The following is a 22,693-nucleotide window of genomic DNA, read 5'->3' as shown; positions in this document are numbered from 1 at the left end:
TATTTAAAAAATTTAAGCCTGGGAGGAAAGGCATGGGTTTCCACAGTTGAAAATCAAATCACAGCACATAGGGCAAGAAGGCAGATATCCTGAAATAAGAAAAACCTATTTATTACAAGAGGAAAGCGTGTACCTCTCTTCTTTGTTTATTTGGTCACCAAATCCCACTGTATTCACGATGGTCAATTTCAATCGAACGTTACTTTCCTGGAGTTCATATGTCTGTGCTTTAAGTCCAACATGTGGGTAAAAATGTGAGGACTCATGGTCTTCAAAATTCGTATTAAATAATGTGTCAATCAGCGTTGATTTTCCAATTCCAGTCTCCCCTGAAAGAAATGCAGGTACATCTTCACAGGTGCACAGGATGGATGAAGAAAAACAGAACAGTAAACTCTTACAATAGTTTCACGGATCCCAAATATTTCACATACTGCAAAGGCTGGACTGTCCCTGAAATAAATACATGCTAAGGCTGGTCCACTGAGTCACCAGCAGAGCATAAAAACGAATCACGTGTGCTCAGTTACTCAGAACTCTGAAGAAAGCACTGAAATGTTTAAAGCACAAACAAAAAGTTTAAAGCAGTACAGCTAAGAAAACCAAAACTGATAGAATTTAAATAACTGGAAAAAAATCTGTAATCATGATTTTAAGTTGCTAATGTGGGCACCATGCTGCTCATGACAAGAAGGGAGTAAGCACAGGAACAGGAAGGAAGAATCTAGGGGGGCTTGGCACTTACCCACGCAGAGAATATTAAAGCAGAAGCCTTGCTGAATCGATCTGTTGACCAGCTGATCAGGCAGACTCTCAAAACCAACATGGCCAGACATGGCTAAAGAACGAGTTTTTTCTTTTTTTTGCTGAAAGGAAACAAAAACAACAGCAACAATTTTTTAAAGTTTTACTAAAACAGGATATAGGCACATTAGAGATAAATATAATTTATCAGAAAAAAATTTAAAGACTTTTGGATCATTATACCTCCCCCAAGATACAACTGGTTAAGTTTGTGAGAAACCTGTGTCCAGACCCTGAAAACACATATTTCTTATTATCTTCCTATGATGAGAGTCCAGCACTACTTATGACATAAAAATATTTGATTTTCCAAAACAGGAAAATACTGTTGGATGGAGAAAGCTTTACAAGCAACCAGGGGTGGGAAGGCATATTACAGACAAGTAAAACATAAGACGCGCACCAAAAGATGACAGAACAGCACCAGTAAAGCGCCAAAGAAGTGACAGCCTAGAGTTCTGTATCCAATGAAAACACCCCTCACAGGTGAAGGCAAATGAAGACAGCTACATTTGCTAAATGTACAAATGACATTTACGAAATGGCACAACCAGAAATGCTACACGACAAGAAATGCTAAAAGTTCTCCAAGAGAAAGGAAAATGACAACAGACGGAAACTCAGATCTACAAAAAGGATGAAGACTGTCAGAAAGGTAAAAATATGGGTAAACGTAAGAGAATTTTTTGCTTGTTTTAATTTCTTGAAAATATAGATTGACTGCTTAAAGCAATAACAACAGTGTATTACAGGATTTATGATACATGGAGAAGCAGGATGCATGACTGTGACAGCACAAAAGATGGGAAGGGGAATGGAGTTACACTGTCGTAAGGTTTCTACGCTATACGGGAAGTGCTGCAACACTGAAGGCAGTGAGTGATAAGTTAAACCCACATCAATTACTGTTTAAAAAAATAAAAGATCAAAGAGGGTTAGCTAGTAAGCAATCATAAAAATACTCCATTAATCCAGAAGGAGGCAGGAAAAGAAAAAAAAATGAAAGAACAAATGGGACAAATGGAAAACACGTGGCCACAAATGTATGGACACCAAGGGGGGAAGTGGTGGTGGGATGAACTGGGAGGTTGGGATTGACATGTATACACTAATATGTATTAAATGGATAACTAATAAGAACCTGCTGTATAAAAAAATAAAATTAAAAAAAAAACGTAAAAAAAAAGAAGAAAACACATGGCCAGTTGGTAGACTTAAACCAGCTGCGTCTATAACTAAGCAGAAGTGGTCTAAGCCAGCTGTCCAACAGGACCTTCCATGACAATGCTGAGCTGCCAACAGGAGCCACCAGCTACGTGCAGTCACTGAGCACCTGCACGTGACGCATGCAACGGAGGAAGGAACTTTTTAATTTTATTTATTTTATTTATTTTAACTAATTTAAATTTAAATAGCCACGTGTGGCTAGTGGCCACCATACTAGACAGTGTAGGTCTAAACTTTTCAATTAAAAGGAAATTGTCAGACTGGATAAAAGAGCAAGACCCAAATATATGCTGTCGATACAGTAACCAACCCGCTGATAGTAAAATTCACATGGGAAGGCAGAAGACTTAGAACAGCTAGAAGGACTGTACAAAAGAACAAGCTGAAGGACTTACAGTACCTAATCTGAGGCTATAGTCACCAAGAAGTGTGGTGTTGTGACAATCTATTATTTACCTATTTGTCTACTTAATCAAAATTAAAAACTTAAAGAGTTATCAAGGAATATGCAAGTCACAGACTGGGAGAAAATAGTATATGTATGACAAAGCACTTGTATTCAGAATACATAAAGAATCTTGTAAGATTCAATAACAAGACAACCCACTTAAAAAAAAATGGGTAAAACACTTGAACAGACACTTCACAAAAAAGATAACAAAATAGCCAATGAGCACATGAAAGAGTACGCAACATTATTATTAGTTATCAGGAAAATGTGAAGCACAACTACAATAAGATACCCCTGAACAGCCACTAAAATGGCAAAAATTTAAAAGGCTGATAACATCAAGTGTTGGAGATGATGAACAAAAATGGGAACTCTGATAAGTTCACTGCTGCAAATGCAAAATGGCACAGCCGCTCTGGAAGGCAGGCAGTGGTTTCTTATAAAGTTAAATACACGTAACCACACAGCCAAAAAACCCCGCTTGCCAGCACCCAAGATAAAGAGCACCTATCCACACAACGACTGACGACTGACGCACGGATGGTCGTAGCAGCTTTCCTCCAAACAGAAGTGGCAAGAAACAAGCAAAGGCCCAACAACTGGCAAATGGATAAACAACTTGTAGTGAATCCACACGATGGAATCCTGAATGACTGACACATTCCACACATTCCACATTGAGCTAAGCATTTGATACTTAGCTCAAATGCTAAGTATCTAAGCAGTGATTTTGTTCACTGTGATTTCAGTTTCAGAAAGAAAAAATCTTTTCATATATTCTTATATATGAATATGGATGAAGATGTCTCAAAGGGTAGTGACAGACTGTTGGGAGTGGACCCGGAGGTGTAGGTGAGAACGACGAGCTTGTCACTGTATATGGTGAGAGAGTTTCCACGAGGACCCCAAGACTGCTGGCACTGGGTGTACCCACACCTTCTGGTTATTCAAACGGTAATCTACGTGCTGCGGTGAAGGGGTTTTACAGATGTCATTACGGTCCCAAATCAGTTAACTTTAGAAAGGGAGATTATCCAGGGTGGACCCTTAAAAGGGACAGAGGACTTCCGAGTGGAAGGGATTTGAAGCATGAAGGGGCCTTGCCTTTCCAGTTCCCCTTGCTGTATGGGTCGCAAGGACCTAAGAATGATCTCCAGAAGCTGGCAGCAACCAGCCAGCAAAGAACGGAACTCTGCCGACAACCTGGAAGAGTCGGGGGTGGGGTGGGGTGGGGTGGGGTGCGGTCCCAGCTGGGAACCAGCAGCTGACCTCCTGCACGTGAGGCCTGGGTGGAGAAGCCAGGGGAGCCAGCCTGGCTCTCCCGACCCGCAGGCTGGGCGCTAATCAACAGCTGCTGTTTTAAGCAGCTCAGTCCGTGCCATTTGTTACGGAGCAACAGAAAACTAGTCCACGAACGAGTTGTGCCCTTCGAGTCCCTTTTACCAGGTAAGCCTGTTATCTCTGTGATTTAAAAAGAAGAGAGAATGAAGAAACACACTATGCTTCCCAGCTGGCCGTGAGAGAGCGTTCAAGAGGATTAGAACAGTATTTGTTAGAGTTTCTACTGGAAGCACAAAAGTTGAACTAAATGGCCTATAGAATCCCCCCTGGTTCTAAAGCATGTGATTTTAATGTCATGGAAATAAAAGAAGCTTTTCAAAGATGTGGGAGTGGCCACAGCATCATTTAATGAAGAAGAGGGGCTGGAGAGAATGAGGACCGAGCAGTGAGCACTCAGTGCATCAGTCACTAAACAATTACAGTAGTTTCAGCAAAGCGACGTGTTAGAAGGCAGATTAAGAGTAATTCAAAGTCTGCGAGGTGATAAAATAAAGATGGAACAGACTACAACTACCAATGAGAGAACAGAGATAAAATGATGGCAGCTCGGTGGCCAGATGACCAAGTATCAGAACTGGGGGGACCTCAGCATGTGTGGGGAGGCAGAGGCTGCTGGAGCACGGAGCTAAAGGAAAGGGATCTCGTGACCCATGCTCACGGTTACTGTTTTCTCTTTTAAAACACTGACAGCTCACCTCGTTCACCAAATTAAATTTACTCCCTCTTTCTAAATATAACTTTTAATACAAACTACCCAAACACATCCCTCCTGTGCAGGCACTCAGAAAGCCCTCAGAAGCACTAAGGTCTGACCTCACACTCTGGAAGGCTCTGACAGGGCCGTCCCGTGGCGTCCCACCCTGTCATCATCAAGGTCTGCGAGGACGCCACCTACGGCAGCATCAGGCTCCCCCTGCCTGCCGTGGCAGAGCTGGAACCTGCATCTGCTTAACGTCAGGCAGGGTAGAGACGCTGTGGTCAGTCGACAGTGATTTTTAACTTGGATCAACATAACAGTTAATTCATATTCAAGGTAAGTAGCAACAAAAGTCTTTCAGGTCTCTCAGTAGTTATTCTGAAACCACAGAGACATCCAGAGTACAAGGTGGGTCTACTTAAAAGATATACTCACTTTCTCTTCATTGTCAAATACTTGTGGGGACATATGAGCTGTTTTTGTTGCCATGTGAGACTGAAAGAGCTGAAAAAGAAAACACAGATATTACTCCAAAAAACCCTATATCTAAGTAATGTACTTACATTAAAAAGGAATTCCAATATTATCATTATCACCAAGCTTTGACTTGTAATCTACACAAGTGACTCATGCTTAAAACTGTGGTTTTCTTGCTGGAAGGATATCTGCACAGGTAAGTAATATGTGATAGTCAACACATGATACACATTATTGCACTTACACCCACACACACAAAAATGTAAAGATTATCATGTATAGAACCCCTACCACATGCCCATCACCATGCCAGCTCACGGAGTACGTGCTCTTATTTGATCCTCAGGACAGATCTGAGCTACACACATTACCACTCCACAGCCTGCACAATAAAATTAGGATTCTGAAAGGTTAAGGAACTCACCCTAAACCATACAAGCCAGTAAGCTGTAGGCACGGGTCTACTCTGACTGCAAAGCTGGTGTTCGTTCTACTGTCCCAAGTGTACACCAAGTACTCAGTCCCCCGTATGCAGGGAGTGGGGAAGACAGGACCAGAGAAGCTGTGGGAATTTAACTTCCGAGCAACCGCCTCAAGGGCACTGCCGCCCTACTCTGGAGGGCAGTGCGAGGCACGGAGGAAACGTGGCCTTTTGAAAAAGTAACAGGAACATGGATGTAGTAAGAAAAAACACAAACGGTGCCAATGAGAACACAGAGCAGAATAAGTACGTTCCCTTCCTCCCCTGATTCCCTGCAACCTCGGCAGTGCTCTCCCCAGAGGCCACCTCCCGCGGGTAGAGGATGTGCGTGGTGGGAACGTGTGCAGTCTCTTTGGCTCACAGACATGGCACATAACCCATGCTCTGCAGCGGGTGTTTCCTTTCCACTTAATCTATGGTGGGGGGACTTCCCTGGTGGCGCAGTGGTTAAGAATCCGCCAGCCAATGCAGGGGACACGGGTTCAAGCCCTGGTCCAGGAAGATCCCACATGTCACAGAGCAGCTAAGCCCACGAGCCACAACTACTGAAGCCCGTGCGCCTAGAGCCCGTGCTCTGCAACAAGAAAAGCCACTGCGATGAGAAGCCCGTGCACCACAACTACTGAGCCTGCGCTCTAGAGCCTGCAAGCCCCAACTACTGAGCCCACGGGCCTAGAGCCCGTGCTCCGCAACAAGAGAAGCCACCACAATGAGAAGCCTGCGTCCCACAACTAGAGAAAGCCTGCGCACAGCAATGAAGACCCAAGGCAGCCAAAAATAAATAAATAAATCTGTGACTCTGTTTAATAAATAAATAAATAATGAACACTCCCTCTTAAAAAAAAAAACCTCTCTGGTGCAGACTGATTCCGCAGAATGTGAGCTGCCTCACTCCCTCTACAGGACAGCGCTCTGTTCTGTAAACTACACAACATGCGGATGCACTGTCTTTAAATACAGTGAACTACGCTGCAGTGAACAGCTTTGCCCACACAAGGGATGGGGGACTGGACCCTGCAGCAAGGGAGGGGCGTGCCTGGCGCCTCGAACCGCCCCTCCCCCCACCCTGGGCTGTGAACGCAACACCAACAGACATACGGGGCACGTCGGGACTGCGTTCTACACAACGCTAACGACCCCCTTCCTCTGGTACTTTCTGGGTAATGTAAGCTTTTGAAGACTGACCCTGGGACTTAACAGGACACGTAGCAAGTCCAAACCCTAAGCAGCCAACTAACTGAGCGCACTGTGGCGACAGGTGGCTCTGGCCAGTGGGAAGAGGCCCCGTATAAGAGCACAGCCAAGGCTCGGGATGAACAGACAAGCACTGGCTGTGTTTTTACCATTTAAAAAGTGAAAAGCACGTAATGATACGAAGCCCACCAGAACTGGCCTATGTGGTTTTAACTGTACACACAGCTCCTTGACTCCCCCCAGCCCGTCACAGTGTGTCACACGAGCCAGAGAGCACATCCCCACTCTGAGCCAGCACAGAAGAGTGAGAGCACAGGGAAGAGAGAGCAGTGGTCACAGCTACGCACACAAAGAGGAAAGACAGTGACACTGCGCTGGGCCAAGAGACGGCCAAGCATCAGGCAAGGCGGCATAAGGTGGGAAGACCCCTGAGCCCCGGAAGGGAGGCCGGATTTCTTATCTGGATAAAGTGAACCGTGAGGGAAAGTTTGCTGGAAACACAACGCTCATCGTCTCTGGCGAAGTTACGAAGAGGCGAGAAGCCGAGCAGGGGCAGACGAGTTGTGGGCTGAGGCCTGGAGTGTCCGCCTGGGCTGGGACCTGCTGTCGGGACCCAGGCGCCCCCGAAGCTCCAGCTCAGGGCCCCGCACAGGCCCGGAGGGAAAGCAAACAGAGCCTTTGCGCGGCCATCCGCTGCCATCGGGATGGGAGCCGGTGCCGCCACGTCTAACTGAACTTCACCAACTACAGAACTCTAATGAAAATTAATCTTTATAAAACTACACTAAGAAAGTAGTTTTGGGGTTTTAATATAATGGAGAGCATATCGAAATTTTTGTGAAATGCTGCTTAGGAAGCAGTTTCATTGATGTGTAAAATTTGCTTAGAAAAAATGAGATAGGGTTTGTACTCCTTTATGATTAAACTTTAAACTTTGACTAATAAAACCAAGGTTACATTTCTGTCATTTATGTAAGTTCATATCAAATATCCACTTTTGTTTATTCATTTCCTGTGTTTCTGAACACCAGCCAAAAAGCTTACTTAAAATCTCTGTAGATAAATATTTTGATCGGGAAGTAAAAATGAGTCACATAAAAGTATTATAAATAGTTGTTTTTAGTATTTTCCACTGGTACTACCTGACTAGTCAAATTTCCAAAACACATTTTAGAATGAAAACAGTTTTTAATAAATTAACAAGACATTATTGAAGGTAAAATAACAAAGGGACAAGAGTTGACCCAGTCCCTCTAGTGGCAAACACTAAATTAAAAAAAAAAATCTGGAAGTGGAATTCCAGTCTGCTCCACCACTGACTAGCTTCTTAGTAAATCCTATGCTGGGAACTGGGTCTCAGGAGGAAAAGACACGACCCTTGACCTTAAGAACTCATCTCAGAGAAAACACAAGCTCATAATAGGCAATCAAATCTCATTCCAAGGCACCAGGGAAACTAACAAAATCACCATCTACATTTGAGGACAGTTAGTAGCTTTGATTTTAAAATACAAGCATACGTCATACATACACAAACACACATGTATTTAAATCTCTACACCTACATCCCAGAAAGAAAAACTTTATACAGTACTTTTAACTCCTGGCAAAGTCTAACACATTGTTTTAAAGTTGTAGTATATAACGAATCACAGAAAAAATGCCAGAACATTTTGGGGAAGATCAGGTTCTCCACCTTCTTAAAAATATCAGTTTGAGGAGTATGGGCAATGCAACAGAGGCTGCACACAATCTGTCCTGGGGTCCCTTGGAGACAGGTGGTAGGTGACCTTTTTCCTGCCGGTCAGTTATGGGGAAAATTCGGTGATTCTTTCACAACAGGACCTAGATTTCCTGACGACTCTTCTGACTCTCCTGGAAACAGTCCTGTAATGCCTCATCACCTCTCTAGGTACAACAATGAGCTTTGGAGGAACAGAATTATGACTTGGGTTACAATAGCTTCATTTTAACTTCACTTTCCCACAGTTTTTATCTTTGTAAAGCTAATCCAAGAAATAGAACCACAGTTTTCAAATTATCCTCTAGTACTGCTTGGAGTTCTTTAGGCCAAAAAAAAAAAAGTAAGAATGAAGAGCAGAGAGGTCAAAATAGTTATCTGGGCCTATTTTATGGGTTTCAAGAGATCCGCGTTCTTTGGCTTAAAACAATACTTTGAAAGATTCCACAGATGCATTATTTAAAATCATTTTATTAAATCTTCAGTTTTTAAGTAAACTTTAAAAGTAAAGTTAATATACTCATCTAAAATTTTCCTAAAAACAAGTAGTAAAATTACCTTATTCAAATTATACAGAAGTTGATTCTGGAAGTGGCTACTAATTACAACAATCCAACTGAATCAATAAGACTGGGCACTGTCACAAGAAGCAACATGCTGGCCTCCTGTCCCTCCAAGACAGTCTTGGTCGAGGGCAGCTTAGGGTAGGCCAAGTTCCATCAAAATATCACTTCAATTTTACCACCATCTCCAATAAACATAAAAGTTAAAGGGTAACTACAAAGTCTCATATGCAGCCTCAAAAGATCATCAAGATGGGAAAATTCTTGAGAGTAATTCATATGAAAAAGAGTTAGGGATTTTAAGCTCAAAAGAAACCCTTACAGTAATGTGTCTGTAGCTGCTTTAGATACAAATGCAATCTTATTTTGAAATTACTTTCCCCCACTTAATTAGAAAAGGAGTATTTTATGTTTATTACAGGAAAAAAACACCCTTTCTAATTGTGTCACTTTAATAACACTACCATGAACACTCCTCCGTGGCAGCCAAACGGTGTGCCCCACAGATGTTCCTCCAACAAGAACTGCCCTCTGGCTACACAGGATGCAATGAGCTGATGGCCTCCAGCAGCTGGGCCTGCAGGACTGGACCCCCACCACGCCTTCCCAGGCAGCCCTAGCCGAGGCCTGAGCGCAGTGCGGTGTCAGGACCTGGGCTCTTCTGCCCCACGCAGGCTGCCCTGGCAGGCACTGGGCTGGCCCAGACTCTGCTGGATCCTCATGGCCTCTGAGGGTCTCTCTGTGGATTCTGCTCCCTCCCCTTTCTCCTCCAGGGCGTTACCCTCCCCTGCCCCATGCCCCCGCCCCCCGCTCCCCAGTCAATCTCTAACACTCCTGGCTCTTCCTTGAGGACCCCCCACACACCTGTACAACCATCGATCACTGTGTACATCTATCTGATAAGTTTTCTCACAAGAAACCCCTAGACTGTAATTACTGGTCAGAGGTATAAACATACTGCCAAACTTACATTTCCAAAATCAGTATAAAAATAAAGTATCATTTCATTATATAGTCATCAGTACAGGTGTTAACAATTTTTTAAGTGTCAATCTGTCAGGCAAAAACTGAAATCTTAATTTGATTTCTGGTATTCTGAACATTTTTTTTCAGGTTACTGGCCTAAGAAGTACATAGTATATTTTCATTCATCACCAGTTCATGTTTTCCCATTTGCCTATTAGGGTATTCCTTTTTTGTTTCTTATTAACGAGAGCTGTTGGGCAAACTGTGGCGCCAGTTCCTGCTCTGATCTTCTAAGATCGCTTTCAACTCAGAATGTATGACCTGTGAGCAAGCAATGAGGAAAAGTATGTGATGTGACCGAGAATGAAGGATGAGTCATTGGAAACTGCAAGTATAGACAAGGTGGATTAAGGAAAGACAGAACACAACCACACCTAGTTGATATGGAAAGGCTTATTTAAATGAAAAGTAGATGGTTTGCATTCCAGGGAGAGGAATTATGTCCCAGGCAGTCTAGGTGACAAGCCAATCAAAGTTAAGAAGTCAATTCCTTAGGACAGGGGAAGGCAGAAGAACTCCTTTAAAGGACTGGAAATTGACAAGGAGCATTTGGGGAAGAATACTCAGGCACGAGTGAGAAGCCTATCAATACACACATTGCTTCTCGTTGGTTCCACGAGTATACACGGTATTTACTAAAAGACCTACATTTTCTCAGGCACAAGTGAGAAGCCTATCAATACACACGCTTTTCGTTGATTCCACAAGTATACACGGTATTTACTAAAAGACCTACCTTTTCTCAGGCACAAGTGAGAAGCCTATCAATACACAGTGCTTCTCGTTGATTCCGCAAGTATACACTTTACTAAAAGACCTACATTTTCAGGACCCCAGGCATTGAGGCTCAAAGGTGAATAAGTCATATCTTTGTGGTTTGAATTTGAGCACAGGTAGGAGACATGCATACAACTATGGACAGGGCACAGGAGTGGCTCGTGGTGAAATGACCCCTGCACAGTTAGAGATGGCACTGCCAAGAAAAGGCTTGAGCTGAGCCTTGAGGGAGAAACAGGAATTTTCCTAGCGAAGGAGAAAAGGACGTAAAGGAGTCAATGTGTGCAAAAAGTATGAGTGCACCCCTGGCGTGGCTGGGAGCTGCAGTAAGTGCAGTGTAACCTAAGGCGGCTTCAGTTTAAGTGCGAGGAGGACAGCAGAAGGCAGCAGGGCGGGACATATTCCCTCAGCCTCCCAGTGAGGCCAGGAGCACCTCCACGCCTTTCAGACAAAGGTAAACTGATAGGCCGCAGTGCTTAGCAGGAAAGAAAATTTGAGTTTAAGGTTCCTATGGCCCTGGATCCCTCAAGGAGCTTCCACCTAATCACCGGAATCTTTAGTCAAGCGTAAAATAAATCTAGGGTAATTTTTACAGGGTTATTAAAAACAAATACAGTGGTCGTTCCCATTTGCCTTAAAGTGTCCCCTGATTCCATAAGACTTGTACTCTTCCACATAGATAAGAGCACTAAAAATCCAGCCCAACTCACTAAGCCAGTCAGGTTTACTTTTCAGACAGAACACAGTTAATACTATACTAGTTAATACTATATTACTAGTAACAGTTTAGAAGTTATTGTCCCATTTTTGTAAGTCAGGAAAAGATAAATCTTCAAAAGGAAGGATAAAGTTGCATATACTAAGAGTCTATACTGAAATATTGGCTACAGGGAATATTTTTACAAAGATTAGATGCAATAATTATGAAAATTAAGAGAAATTATATGTGATATTAACTGGCAAAAAAATATATAAGATTTTGTTGACACCATGGTTACAAGTAAAAATTATACATATGAGCAGAGCATGTATAGAGTCTGATTCCAAAGGGAGGAGAATAAATACTTCCTTTTCTTCCTGATATCCATTAATATTATCATCGGGGCCTCCCTGGCGGCGCGGTGGTTGGGGGTCCGCCTGCCGAGGCAGGGCACGCGGGTTCGCGCCCCGGTCCGGGAGGATCCCACGTGCCGCGGAGCGGCCGGGCCCGTGAGCCGCGGCCGCTGAGCCTGCGCGTCCCGAGCCTGTGCTCCGCGTCGGGAGAGGCCGCAGCGGTGAGAGGCCCGCGTACCGCAAAAAATATATATATATATTATCACTTATGTGAAGTTAACAAAGACTAATGTAGAAAAAAGAATATGTCTTCCTCAAATATCTATAAAAATGCATTTATTTAACAGATATCAATTGAGTGCCTCCTATATTCCAGGAACTGTCCGAGGCCCTGGGGCCGAATAACTTAATAAAATAGAAGAAAAAACATTAAGTCATTATGGAGCTTCCATTCCAGTTAGGGGAAGAAAGGCAGAAATCAAAGTGAAACACATGCTCTGACATGATAACAGAGAATAATAAGTGCAGCACAGAACAATAAGGCAGCAGAGGGGGATGGGGGTAGGAAATGAGGCGGAGGCATGGCTCAGGGGCACCGCTCTGAGCAGGGTGGTTACAGTGGAGACGGTAGCTCAGCGAAGGCCGGAAGGAGCACAGGGAGCAGAGCGGTGAAGGGGCGCCTGGAGGAAGAGCATTCCTGGCAGAGGGAATGGACCCCTGCAAAGATGTGGCAGCTGTGTGCGCTCCTGGGTTCCCGGAACAGCAAGCAGGCGAAGCAGCAGAGGGAGAGAGGGGCAGAGCGGTGCCGGACCTCACAGGGTTCCCACGGCGTACTGAAGAACTTGGCTTTGAAGGGCTTTTAGCATAAAGGGACGTGAGTTATCTTTGTAGTAAAAGATTCATTACAGCTACTGTGTTGAGAGGACACTGAAGGATGGCAAGGCAGAAGCAAGGAGACAAGGTGCAAGGCTACTGCATTAACCCATGGCAGTCTGTTAGCGGTGGAAGAGGTGAGATGTGGGCACATTCTGGATCCACCTTGACAGCAGAGCCAACGGAACTTGCTGAAGGCTCAGTGTAGAATGTGGAGCAATGTGGAGAACGGTTCCAAAGCTCTGGGCTTGAACAATGGGGAGGAGGGAGCTTCCCTTTCTGGAACTGGGAAGACCGCAGAAGGAGGGGTTAGGGAAGGCGGCTCTCCTTGGAACAAGAGATGCCTGCTGGACGCTCAAGTGAAGGTCCTGAGTAGGCAGCAGGATGCTCAAGTGGACAGAGCAGAGATACCCGGACTGGAGGTAACAATTGTGACGTCATCTATACATGGCAAGTCCTCAGCACTGTGGGACGAGGTGAGTCACCCTGGGAGTGAAGGTGCTTAGAAAAGAGAGGGCTCCCAGAACTGAGCCCTGCGGGGACTCTGACACTTCAAGTTCGGGGCACTGGGCGTAATCAGTCCAGCTGACTGAGAAGGAACAGTCAAAGAGGAAGAAATCCGGAGAAGTATGGAGTCCTGGAAGAAAGCTTTGGAAGAGAACGAGTACCACCCCCATTCCTTGACTGACCGCATGCGGCTGCTTTCAGGACACAGTGTACACAGAGACCACATGGCTCGCAAAGCCAAAAATGTTTACTATTTAACCCATTAAAGAAAATGTTTGCTAACCCTCGACCTAAAGGATGAGCCGGTGAATGAATGAGGAACATGCAGTACAGTCTGTCGGCAGCATCAAGGCCTCTTGAGCCGAGTGGTCATGATGTGAAGGAAGACCACTCAGCACGATGCTCCCCCATCGCATTCAGCCGTGAGGACGCAGGAGCGGAGTCCGGCACCGCTTGACTACAGGCGGCGTGGGTTTGCTGGGGGAGAACGATGAAGCGAGAGAGGCGGCTGAGATGTGCCACGAAGGGACAAGAGGGCGTGGAGGATGTGAGGGGAAGGGAAAGGCGGCGGGATCAGAGAACTGTGGGACCGGGAGCAGCTGGTGGAGTGAACAGGAAGAGGGGAGGTGTGGTCAGACTGAGATCTCAGGGGTGCCTTTATGGATGACGACAAGGTCAAGGTGCTCCCCACTAGAAGGCGAGGCTAAAATAGGGTGGAGAGCAGGACACTGAAGGAGAGGAGGCGGGAGGCTGAAATGGGCCACGATCACACAGGTCACTCGCTGGATATCCATCAGGCCCTGCGGCAGGAGGCGTTTCAGAGGTGGCTGAACAGAGGCGGTGAGCATACAGTATGCCAGGCCCGTAAGAGTCAAAGCCCGGAACTTTCCAGGATGAGAGCGAATGATGGGGAGTGGCGACCACCTCCCCTCGGGGCTCTGTGCTGCCAGGTGTCTGTGAACCACAGGAAGCTTCCACACACAGCCCCCTGCCGCTGGTCCCCTCCGCCCTATGTCCCCCACAGAGGCTCCTCCTCTCCAGTCAAGGAGCTTCTGTCTGAAGAAGGCAAAGATTTCCTATAGCTACAATACCAAAAGCGTGATCCACAAGAGAAGAATGACAAACTGAACCTAACAAACTAAAAACTTCTGCTCTTCAAAACACTGTTAAGAGAATGAAAAAACAAGACACATACTTGGATAAAAGATCTGTAAATCATTTATCTCAAGAACTTATGTCAGAAATATCTATTTTTAAAAACTTGTACAACTCAAAAGACAATAACTCAATTTAAAAAAACAGGAAAAATTGGAACAGATGCTTCACCAAAGATATAGGGATGGCAAATAAGCACATGACACGAGGCTCAACATCATTAGTCATTAGACAAATGTAAATTAAAACACAAGGTATCACTACATACCTATCAGAATGACTTAAAAAAGCTATCTGGCAAGGATGCAGAACCATTGTTAGTGGGAAGGCAAATTTTGGCACAAACATTTTGAGAAACAGTTTGGCAGTTTATAAGGTTAAAACACACTTACCGGGCTTCCCTGGTGGCGCAGTGGTTAAGAATCCGCCTGCCAATGCAAGGGGCACGAGTTCAATCCCTGGTCCAGGAAGATCCCACATGCCACGGAGCAACTAAGCCTGTGCGCCACAACTACTGAGCCTGCGCTCTAGAGCCCGCAAACCACAACTACTGAGCCCGAATAGGGGCAGAAAAGTGATAGAGACTAGGAGGAGGACTGCAAAGAAGCACCAAGGAATGTGGGGTGGAGGATGCTGGAACAGTTCTCTATTTTTCATTGTGGTTGTGGTTACATGACTGTATGTATTCATCAGAACTCATGAAACTTTGTACTAAAAAAGTAAATTTCACTGTGCATAAATTATAGCTTAATAAAAAAGTTAACTCTTAAAGATACAACAAAATTTTTAAAGTAAAAGTAAGTAATCAATACATGGGAAAGCAGTAGCTAACAAAAACAGAATATCTGAAGACAAACTAAATGATTTAGATGATACATGTATGATTATTTGTGAGAAGCAATAAAAAAGAAAATATTCAACAAAATATGCAAATATGCAATGAGAATAAAATAGTCTCTCCAATTGTTCAAATTACAAGTAAGTATTAGGTTCTTTTGGCTCTCAGAGTCATGTGGAAACTGTAAATTATAATTCTTTTCCACACAACAGAATCTCTGTTACTATATGACAAGCAGCCTATCTTTTCCCGAAACAGAGAGCCCCTAGAAATTGTCTCAATGACCGAGGTCACAAGAGAGAAGGGTTAACATGACATCAGTGTAAATGTATGGCTTAAGAATGCTGCTAGGATTTCCCTGGTGGCGCAGTGGTTAAGAATCCACCCGCCAGTGCAGAGGACACAGGTTCGAGCCCTGGTCCGGGAAGATCCCACATGCCGCGGAGCAACTAAGCCCATGTGCCACAACTACTGAGCCTGTGCTCTAGAGCCCGCAAGCCACAACTACTGAGCCTGCATGCCGCAACTACTGAAGCCCACGCGCCTGGAGCCCGTGCTCCGCAACAAGAGAAGCCACTGCAATAAGAAGCCCGTGCATCGCAACGAAGAGTAGCCCCCACTCACTGCAACTAGAGAAAGCCCGCGCGCAGCAACGAAGACCCAATGCGACCAAAAATAAATAAATAAAAAATAAAAATAAATTTAAAAAAGAGGGCTGCTGGAGCTAACTGCTTATGGTGGCAAAAGATACGAAGGTCGGGAGCACTAAGCAACTGCCAAAGCCATGTGCCAGGGCCCGGGCCAGAGAGGCACCAGCACAACAGGAGAAAAACAAGAGACAGTCAGTTAACAAATTTTGAGAGAGTTAACCCTCAACCCCCAAAACGGAGATAACAGTACTCGGCTCATGGAGTCGGGAGGAGAAACGTGATAATGCAAGTCAAGCACTTGCCCCAGTGAATGCATGTTAGCACGGGGAGCATTGTTACCCCAGTGGTGTCCCATACAAAAATATACCTTGAATACTTTAGTGTTTGCAAAGATCTTTAGAGATTACCAGACCACTAAAAAAGTAAAGATTCATCTAAAGAAGTTGAAAATAATGGTCAAAGTTTCCTTTAGTTTTTAAAAAATATACATTAAATTTTAAAGCTATTTTTTTCATGATTGGCAAATTCAATTGAAAGGCATCTCGTGATATTTTAAGATTGAGTATACAGAGGCTGAGTCTGAGACGAAGAATCTTCCTGCCTAAAATATTACTTCTCTGCTAATCCATGGCCATCTCTTCCTTTAATACTAAGCTCAATATTGAGTTTTGGCAAAAAGGCCTCACTCTTTATATAAATTTAAAACCAGTACAAATCACCATCTCACATATAGGTTGTATTTTCCAAAAGTTCATTTTAATAAGCTTTTTGGATCTAGAATACAGTTTCCATAGAAACAACATTACAGTTGAGGTCCTGAGTAGGTTCACAAATGCCTTATTTAACCCATAATGTACAGACGATTTACAGTCTTAGACTAAGTTTTCAAATCCATCAGCAGACAAAGCACACCTGTTGCCCTATTCCTAGAAAAACTAACTCTAGATCATGCATTCTCAATGGGGGGTATCCCCTCACCACAAAGGTGGTAGAAATTGGTTCTTGGGGGACCAAAAAAAAAAATCAGTGGTTTGTGGACCTCCAAAGCTCAATCAACCCTATCTGAAAAAATTTATTCTTTAGTACTGAATTCCTCTCATTAGGGAAAAAATTAATTGGATCAGTTAATTTAATAAGACTAATTAAATGTTATTAATTAACTAAATTTGATTTAAATTTCATTTTTCTCCAGAAAGGGCAATAATGAAAAATGATAATTACTGCTCTAGACAAAGACTGAAACAGGCCACGTTTGCATGCAGCATTTCCCACCTTCCTCCGCAGCTCTCTCCACGCTGCCCTGTGCTCCAGTCTCTTCACCCAGGTTGGTCCTAAATCAACTGCCCACCTGTTTTCACTGCTAATCAAACTCCTTTCTCCGTTCCCGAGATCTCACCAGGGGTTAGGAAAGCGACCTCTGACTAACCTTCCCTAAGCTAGTTATACTTTCACAAGAGGAGACTTGGTGGGGACAACTCAATGCCTTTGTTTCTAAAGCCCTGAGTCACTGCCCTGCAGACTGAGCATCCTAGCTACCAATTTGCCAATGAGGACAATTTCCCACTTACACATACAGGACGGCCCCAGTTAACAACTCATCTTAAAACAAAGCTCCTTTATAACAAAGACATCTTTTAATGTTTGAAAATCATTCAAGCAATCCTGGCTTAATTAATAACACAAAGTAATAGTCCAGTTAGTATACACTCAACTAAGCAAAAATACCACTGTGCACAACTTACATTTGTCCATGAAAAAACAAGTACAGACCACTCAACAAAACATTTATGGTAACCATCAATATACTCTCTACCTAGCATTTCATTACTTATGGCCTCTTCCTACACATATCAATCACACTGTCTAATGAGAACAAAAGGACTCCTCACTGTCTCCATAAACATGGTCCGAATAGAGGGCAGGATAACCTTGATCCGGTTCTTCAGAGGAGAGGGAAAGGAGACCAGAGAAGACATCCCACAGTTCTTGCACCTCATCTGTGGTTAAGCCCTGTGGTTGTGTGACGCTAGGCTGCCTGAAACTGGCTTGGAGGGGCCGGGGACCCCATCACACCTGGCAGGAACCTGCAGAGCCAGCCCGTCCTCCCGGTCCCACCGCACACACACGTCTCAAACAGAAACTGCCTCTTCTCCTTTCCCCCAACCTTAACTCCTTCTTATGCCTCACGATGCATATTTTATTTTTTCAGCATATGTCATAATTTTAATACTTGCTTCAGTTGTTTTACTCAGGTCTGACATCCCAGAAAACAACCCTATTCCTCCTATATAATTTCTACTTCTGTTAATAAGTATTTCTGAAACACATACTTTGTGAACTAAATGATTACCATGCGACCTCTACTAAACTGCCATATGCTTACATTTCCATCTGTCAGTTGTCTCAGGCCTAGATGTCAGAGTATTTAGGATTGTTTCAACAGGAAAAGATTCCGGATGGCCTTAAATGGAACACGGCGGAGAGGGTGTACCTTTATCCCTCTCCCCTAACAGAGGTTCCACAGCCTCAGCCCTCCATGTTCATATGGCACAGCTGCCACTTCCGCTTACTTGCGTCTCCAAGCATCTTCCCTCGTAACACAAAGAAATGGGAGTGAAATTCCGACACCTAGGTTCATTTTCCTCCACTTCATTTCTCCCAAAGGCTGCATTTCAAAAATCTTTCACATGCTCTGTTTGACTCTACCTTCCTTTTGTAGTCTCAATACCCGGTTCATTTTTTTAAATTTGCCCCAACAATTTCGTTATTCCATAATTAAAATTTTTCTAGTGTCAGAAAAAGCAGACTGAAAGAAATCTGAAAATTCTAGAATGTAGTCAATCATGGCTCCTGAGAGAATATGGTCACAATGTTTCTCAAAACAGATGCTCCAAACACATGGTCTAAAAGTATCCTGTCCTTGGAAGTGCTCCAGAAAACCCAGGGCTCAGAGCTTCCCTAAGCTGGTAAAAGTCTAACCACACACCTTCATTTGCCTCTGACAGGGAAAGTCTGCAGATAGCCAAAAGGGAGCTTGTACATCCCTGTGGCATTATTTGAATTAACCAAAACAAATGAGGAAAAAGAGGCCATCAAAACACAATTCTGGACAACTTTAAGATTAGCACACAAAAGTTCACCTTTACAATGACTAGTTCTGGAACGAATCACACAGTGTAAGGAACCTTGAGTTCTACTGTATCTAAACTGCTTCAGCTAGATCCTCAATGAAGAAATCTCCGGACTTTTTGAGAAATACAAAGAAAGTAGTTAATTTCAAATAAGTGTAACTGCCAAGTACAAAATTTCAAAGACAGGAAGAACACTCGAGCAAAATATGCATATTTACTAAAAGTAATAAAAAATTTAAGCATACTAAATCATGATTGGTTTTAAATGTATTTAAAATGGTAGTTTTAATCTTGTGGTTTTGTTATTGAGACTGTGAGCTGCTTATTTCTGTGATCTTCAAATCAGAGGCAGACACAAATTGTAAAAGGTGTTAAATAAAATTTTAAAATAAAGCATCATCTAAATCAGACTTCCTCCCAGATATGATCAAAAGGAAGTGTAAAAATTATTCTCATTGAAAAAGCCTTGAGAATCAGGTAATTTGTACTAGGAATACTTAAAATCTTAAGCAGAGAAAATGAATTTAGTATGGTTAAAAATAAAGGGCCAGGGACTTCCCTGGTGGCACAGTGGTTAAGAATCCACTTGTCAATTCAGCGGACATGGGTTTGAGTCCTGGTCCGGGAAGATCCCACATGCCGCAGAGCAACTAAGCCCGTAAGCCAGAACTACTGACCCTGTGCTCTAGAGCCTGTGAGCCACAACTACTGAGCCCGTGCACCTACAGCCCGTGCTCCGCAAGAGAAGTCACCTCAACGAGAAGCCCGTGCACTGCAACAAAGAGTAGCCCCTGCTCGCCGCAACTAGAGAAAGCCCACATGCAGCAACAAAGACCCAACACAGCCAAAAATAAATAGATAGATAGATAGATAGATAGAAAATAAAGGGCTAATAAATATTCTTGAGAAGAGTAAGTCTATTCTGTAGTAAACTATAAAAATTTAAAACACCCTCTTTCTCCTTTCCCACACACTCAAATAAATAAATAAATAAACAACACAAACAGTTACGTCTGGAACTGTGTTAGGATCAGAATCAGCATGGAAAAACCTCAAAGGCTTGGAGGAAGGTGGAGCCTCGTTAGAACATAAATGCAGACTAACAGCTCCTAGCTGCCCGTAAGGATTTATAACTGATGTGTGTAACACTCAACAAGAATAAAATGATTCAAGGTGAACATACTTCCCATATAAAAAATATTCAACACCGGTCCTCAAAGACGTATAATCATGGCTACGGAGGATACAAAGAATATTACAGGTTGCTTTTCCTGAAGACAGATCATTTAATTTAGGGGGTGGGGGGGAAATGCAAGGTTCACTAAAATTTAATTGATGTGAAAAGTTAAGTAACAATACAAAACATAAGTTAGGAGGTACTGCAAGGAAGCACATGACTAGTGGCAAACAAGCAGTACAACAGACTCTGCCACAGGTTAAAGTACTCTGGGTAAGCTTCAGAGAAGATGGGACAGGAACTCGGTCTTTCATTATCTTATGATGATTACAGGACCTGGACCAGTGGGAAGGGATGTCTCTCCAGATCAGAAACACTGAGGCGGTAATTAATTCCAGGACATAAAAGAGAAGAATTAAAAGTCACAACTTCAAGGTAGAAAGTAAAACAAATGAGGGAAGCTTCTAAGATACAAAAATTATCCTCACTGAATGATAACTGAAAAAGAAACACAGGAGTTCAAAAGTATAGCATCTGAAACAGGAAATGACAGAGGCAGTTTGAAATTGAAAAGATCTGGACACCATTTAAAAGCTTTGGTAAGGATAGTCTGAAGCAGCAGAAAATTATGAGTGTGTTTCTCAAGAGACAGGAAAAGGTAGTCAACGTCATTACAAGATCCACTATCAGAGTCAGCAATAAATAACTATACAGTCAAGATCTCTTGAATCATAAAACTTATGCAATTACTAATGAGGGACATGTGGAGACAGTGGCAGGCACAATATGGCCAAAAGCAGACCTCACCATCACTCGCTGGGATTCCTTGAGCATGCACTAAACCTCCCTGAGTCTTTTTAATACAACCTTTGAAGGTCAATTTCCATTTACAGTTATTACAAAATACTGGCTATACTCCCTGTGTTGTACAACGTATCTTTGAGTCTTAATGTCCTCTTCCATGAAAAAAAAAAGGTCTGAAAATCTGAAGAGCTTCAAGTGAGATTTAACACAGAGCTCTTTAAAAACGAAAGGTAGAATGAAAATGAAAATACAACATACTAAAATCTGTGGAACACAGCTAAAGCCCTGCTGAGAGGGAAATTCATTAACACCATGTGCCTATATTAGAAAGGAGGAAAAGTCTCAAATCAGTGATCTAAGGTCTTCCCTCAAGAACTTAGAAAAAGAAGAGCAAAAATAAACCAAAAGCAAGCAAAGGAAATAAAGATAAGATCAGTTATCAGTTTATTGAAAATACAAAAATAATAGAGAAAAACCAGTGAAACAAATAGTTCTTTGAAAAGATCAATGAAACTGACAAACTTCTAGCAAGACTGACAAAGGCAGACGATGCAAATTACCAATATCAGGAATGAAGCAGGGACTGTCACTACAGACTGAGAAATCAAAAGGATCATAAGATAATATTATGAACAACTCCATACACAGAAATTTGACCACTTGGAAGGAATGGATCACAAAACCACACACCATCACAACTCACCCAATGTGAAATAACATGAATAGCCAGATAACTATTAAGGAATTTAAATTTTTAAGTTTAAAAGTCCCTCTCTGTAAACTAATATGTAGACTTAATGTAATATCTATCAAAATCCCAGCAAAATTCTTTGTAGGTAGACAAGACTATTCTAAAATTTATAATGAAAGGCAAAGAAACTAGAATAGCCAAAAAATTTTTGAAATATAAGAATAAAGTGAGAAGCATCAGTCGACTCTATTTCAAGACTTATTTATGTAGCTACAGGAATCAAGACTGCATGCTAACAGAGACCCCAGAAAGAGATCCACACAAACACGCTCAACTGATTTTTGACAAAAGTGCAAAAGCAATTCAAGAGAGGACAGATAGCCTTTTCAACAAATGCTGGAGCATCCATAAGCCAAAAATGATCCTTGACCTAAGTCTTGTATCTTATACAAAAATTAACTCAAAATGGGTCATAGGTTTAGATGGAAAACAAACTATAAAACTGTTAGGAAAAAAATTAGAGAAAACCTTTGGTATTTTGAGTTAGGCAATGGATTCTTAGACTTGACACAAAGGTACAATCCGTATGACGAAAAACTGATAAAATGGATGTTACCAAAACTTTTAAAAATGTTTGCTCTGCAAAAGATTCTTTAAGAGGATGAAAAAAACCCCACAAAGAATGAGAAAAAACATTTGCAAGGACTGGTGTCTAGAATATATATTTTAAACCACATAGCAAGGACTGGTGTCTAGAATATATATTTTAAAAACATCTAAAATCAACAGTAAAAAAAAAATCCAATTAGACAATGTGCAAAAGAAATGAAGAGACATTTCACTGAAGAGAATATACAGATGGCAAACAAGCACATTAGAAAAATGCAAGTTAAAACCCCAATATATCATTACATACCTATCGGAAGGTCTAAATAAAAAAACAGGAACACCAAGCGCTGGGGAGGATGTGGAAAAACTGGTCTTGCATACATTGCTGATGGGAATGAAAAATGGTGCAGAAACTCTGGGAAAGAG

At 42.7% G+C, this 22,693-nt stretch overlaps 1 protein-coding gene across 1 annotated transcript in view; it reads right to left on the bottom strand.

Moving 5' to 3' along the window:
- The window catches only part of SEPTIN10 (septin 10), a 53,898-nt gene that overhangs the window by 29,485 nt on the left and 1,720 nt on the right, over positions 1–22,693 (bottom strand). The window contains exons 2-4 of the mRNA XM_007452602.1: positions 4,956–5,024; positions 746–866; positions 134–329 (exon numbers count right to left, since the gene is read on the bottom strand). Coding sequence (XP_007452664.1) covers positions 134–329; positions 746–866; positions 4,956–5,024 — 386 coding nt within the window. The remainder of the gene's footprint in view (positions 1–133; positions 330–745; positions 867–4,955; positions 5,025–22,693) is intronic.

The sequence above is a fragment of the Lipotes vexillifer genome, unplaced genomic scaffold (assembly GCF_000442215.2).
Source record: "Lipotes vexillifer unplaced genomic scaffold, Lipotes_vexillifer_v1.1 scaffold2655, whole genome shotgun sequence".
NCBI classification, from domain to species: domain Eukaryota; kingdom Metazoa; phylum Chordata; class Mammalia; order Artiodactyla; family Lipotidae; genus Lipotes; species Lipotes vexillifer.
This window is presented reverse-complemented; position numbering and strand designations above follow the sequence as displayed.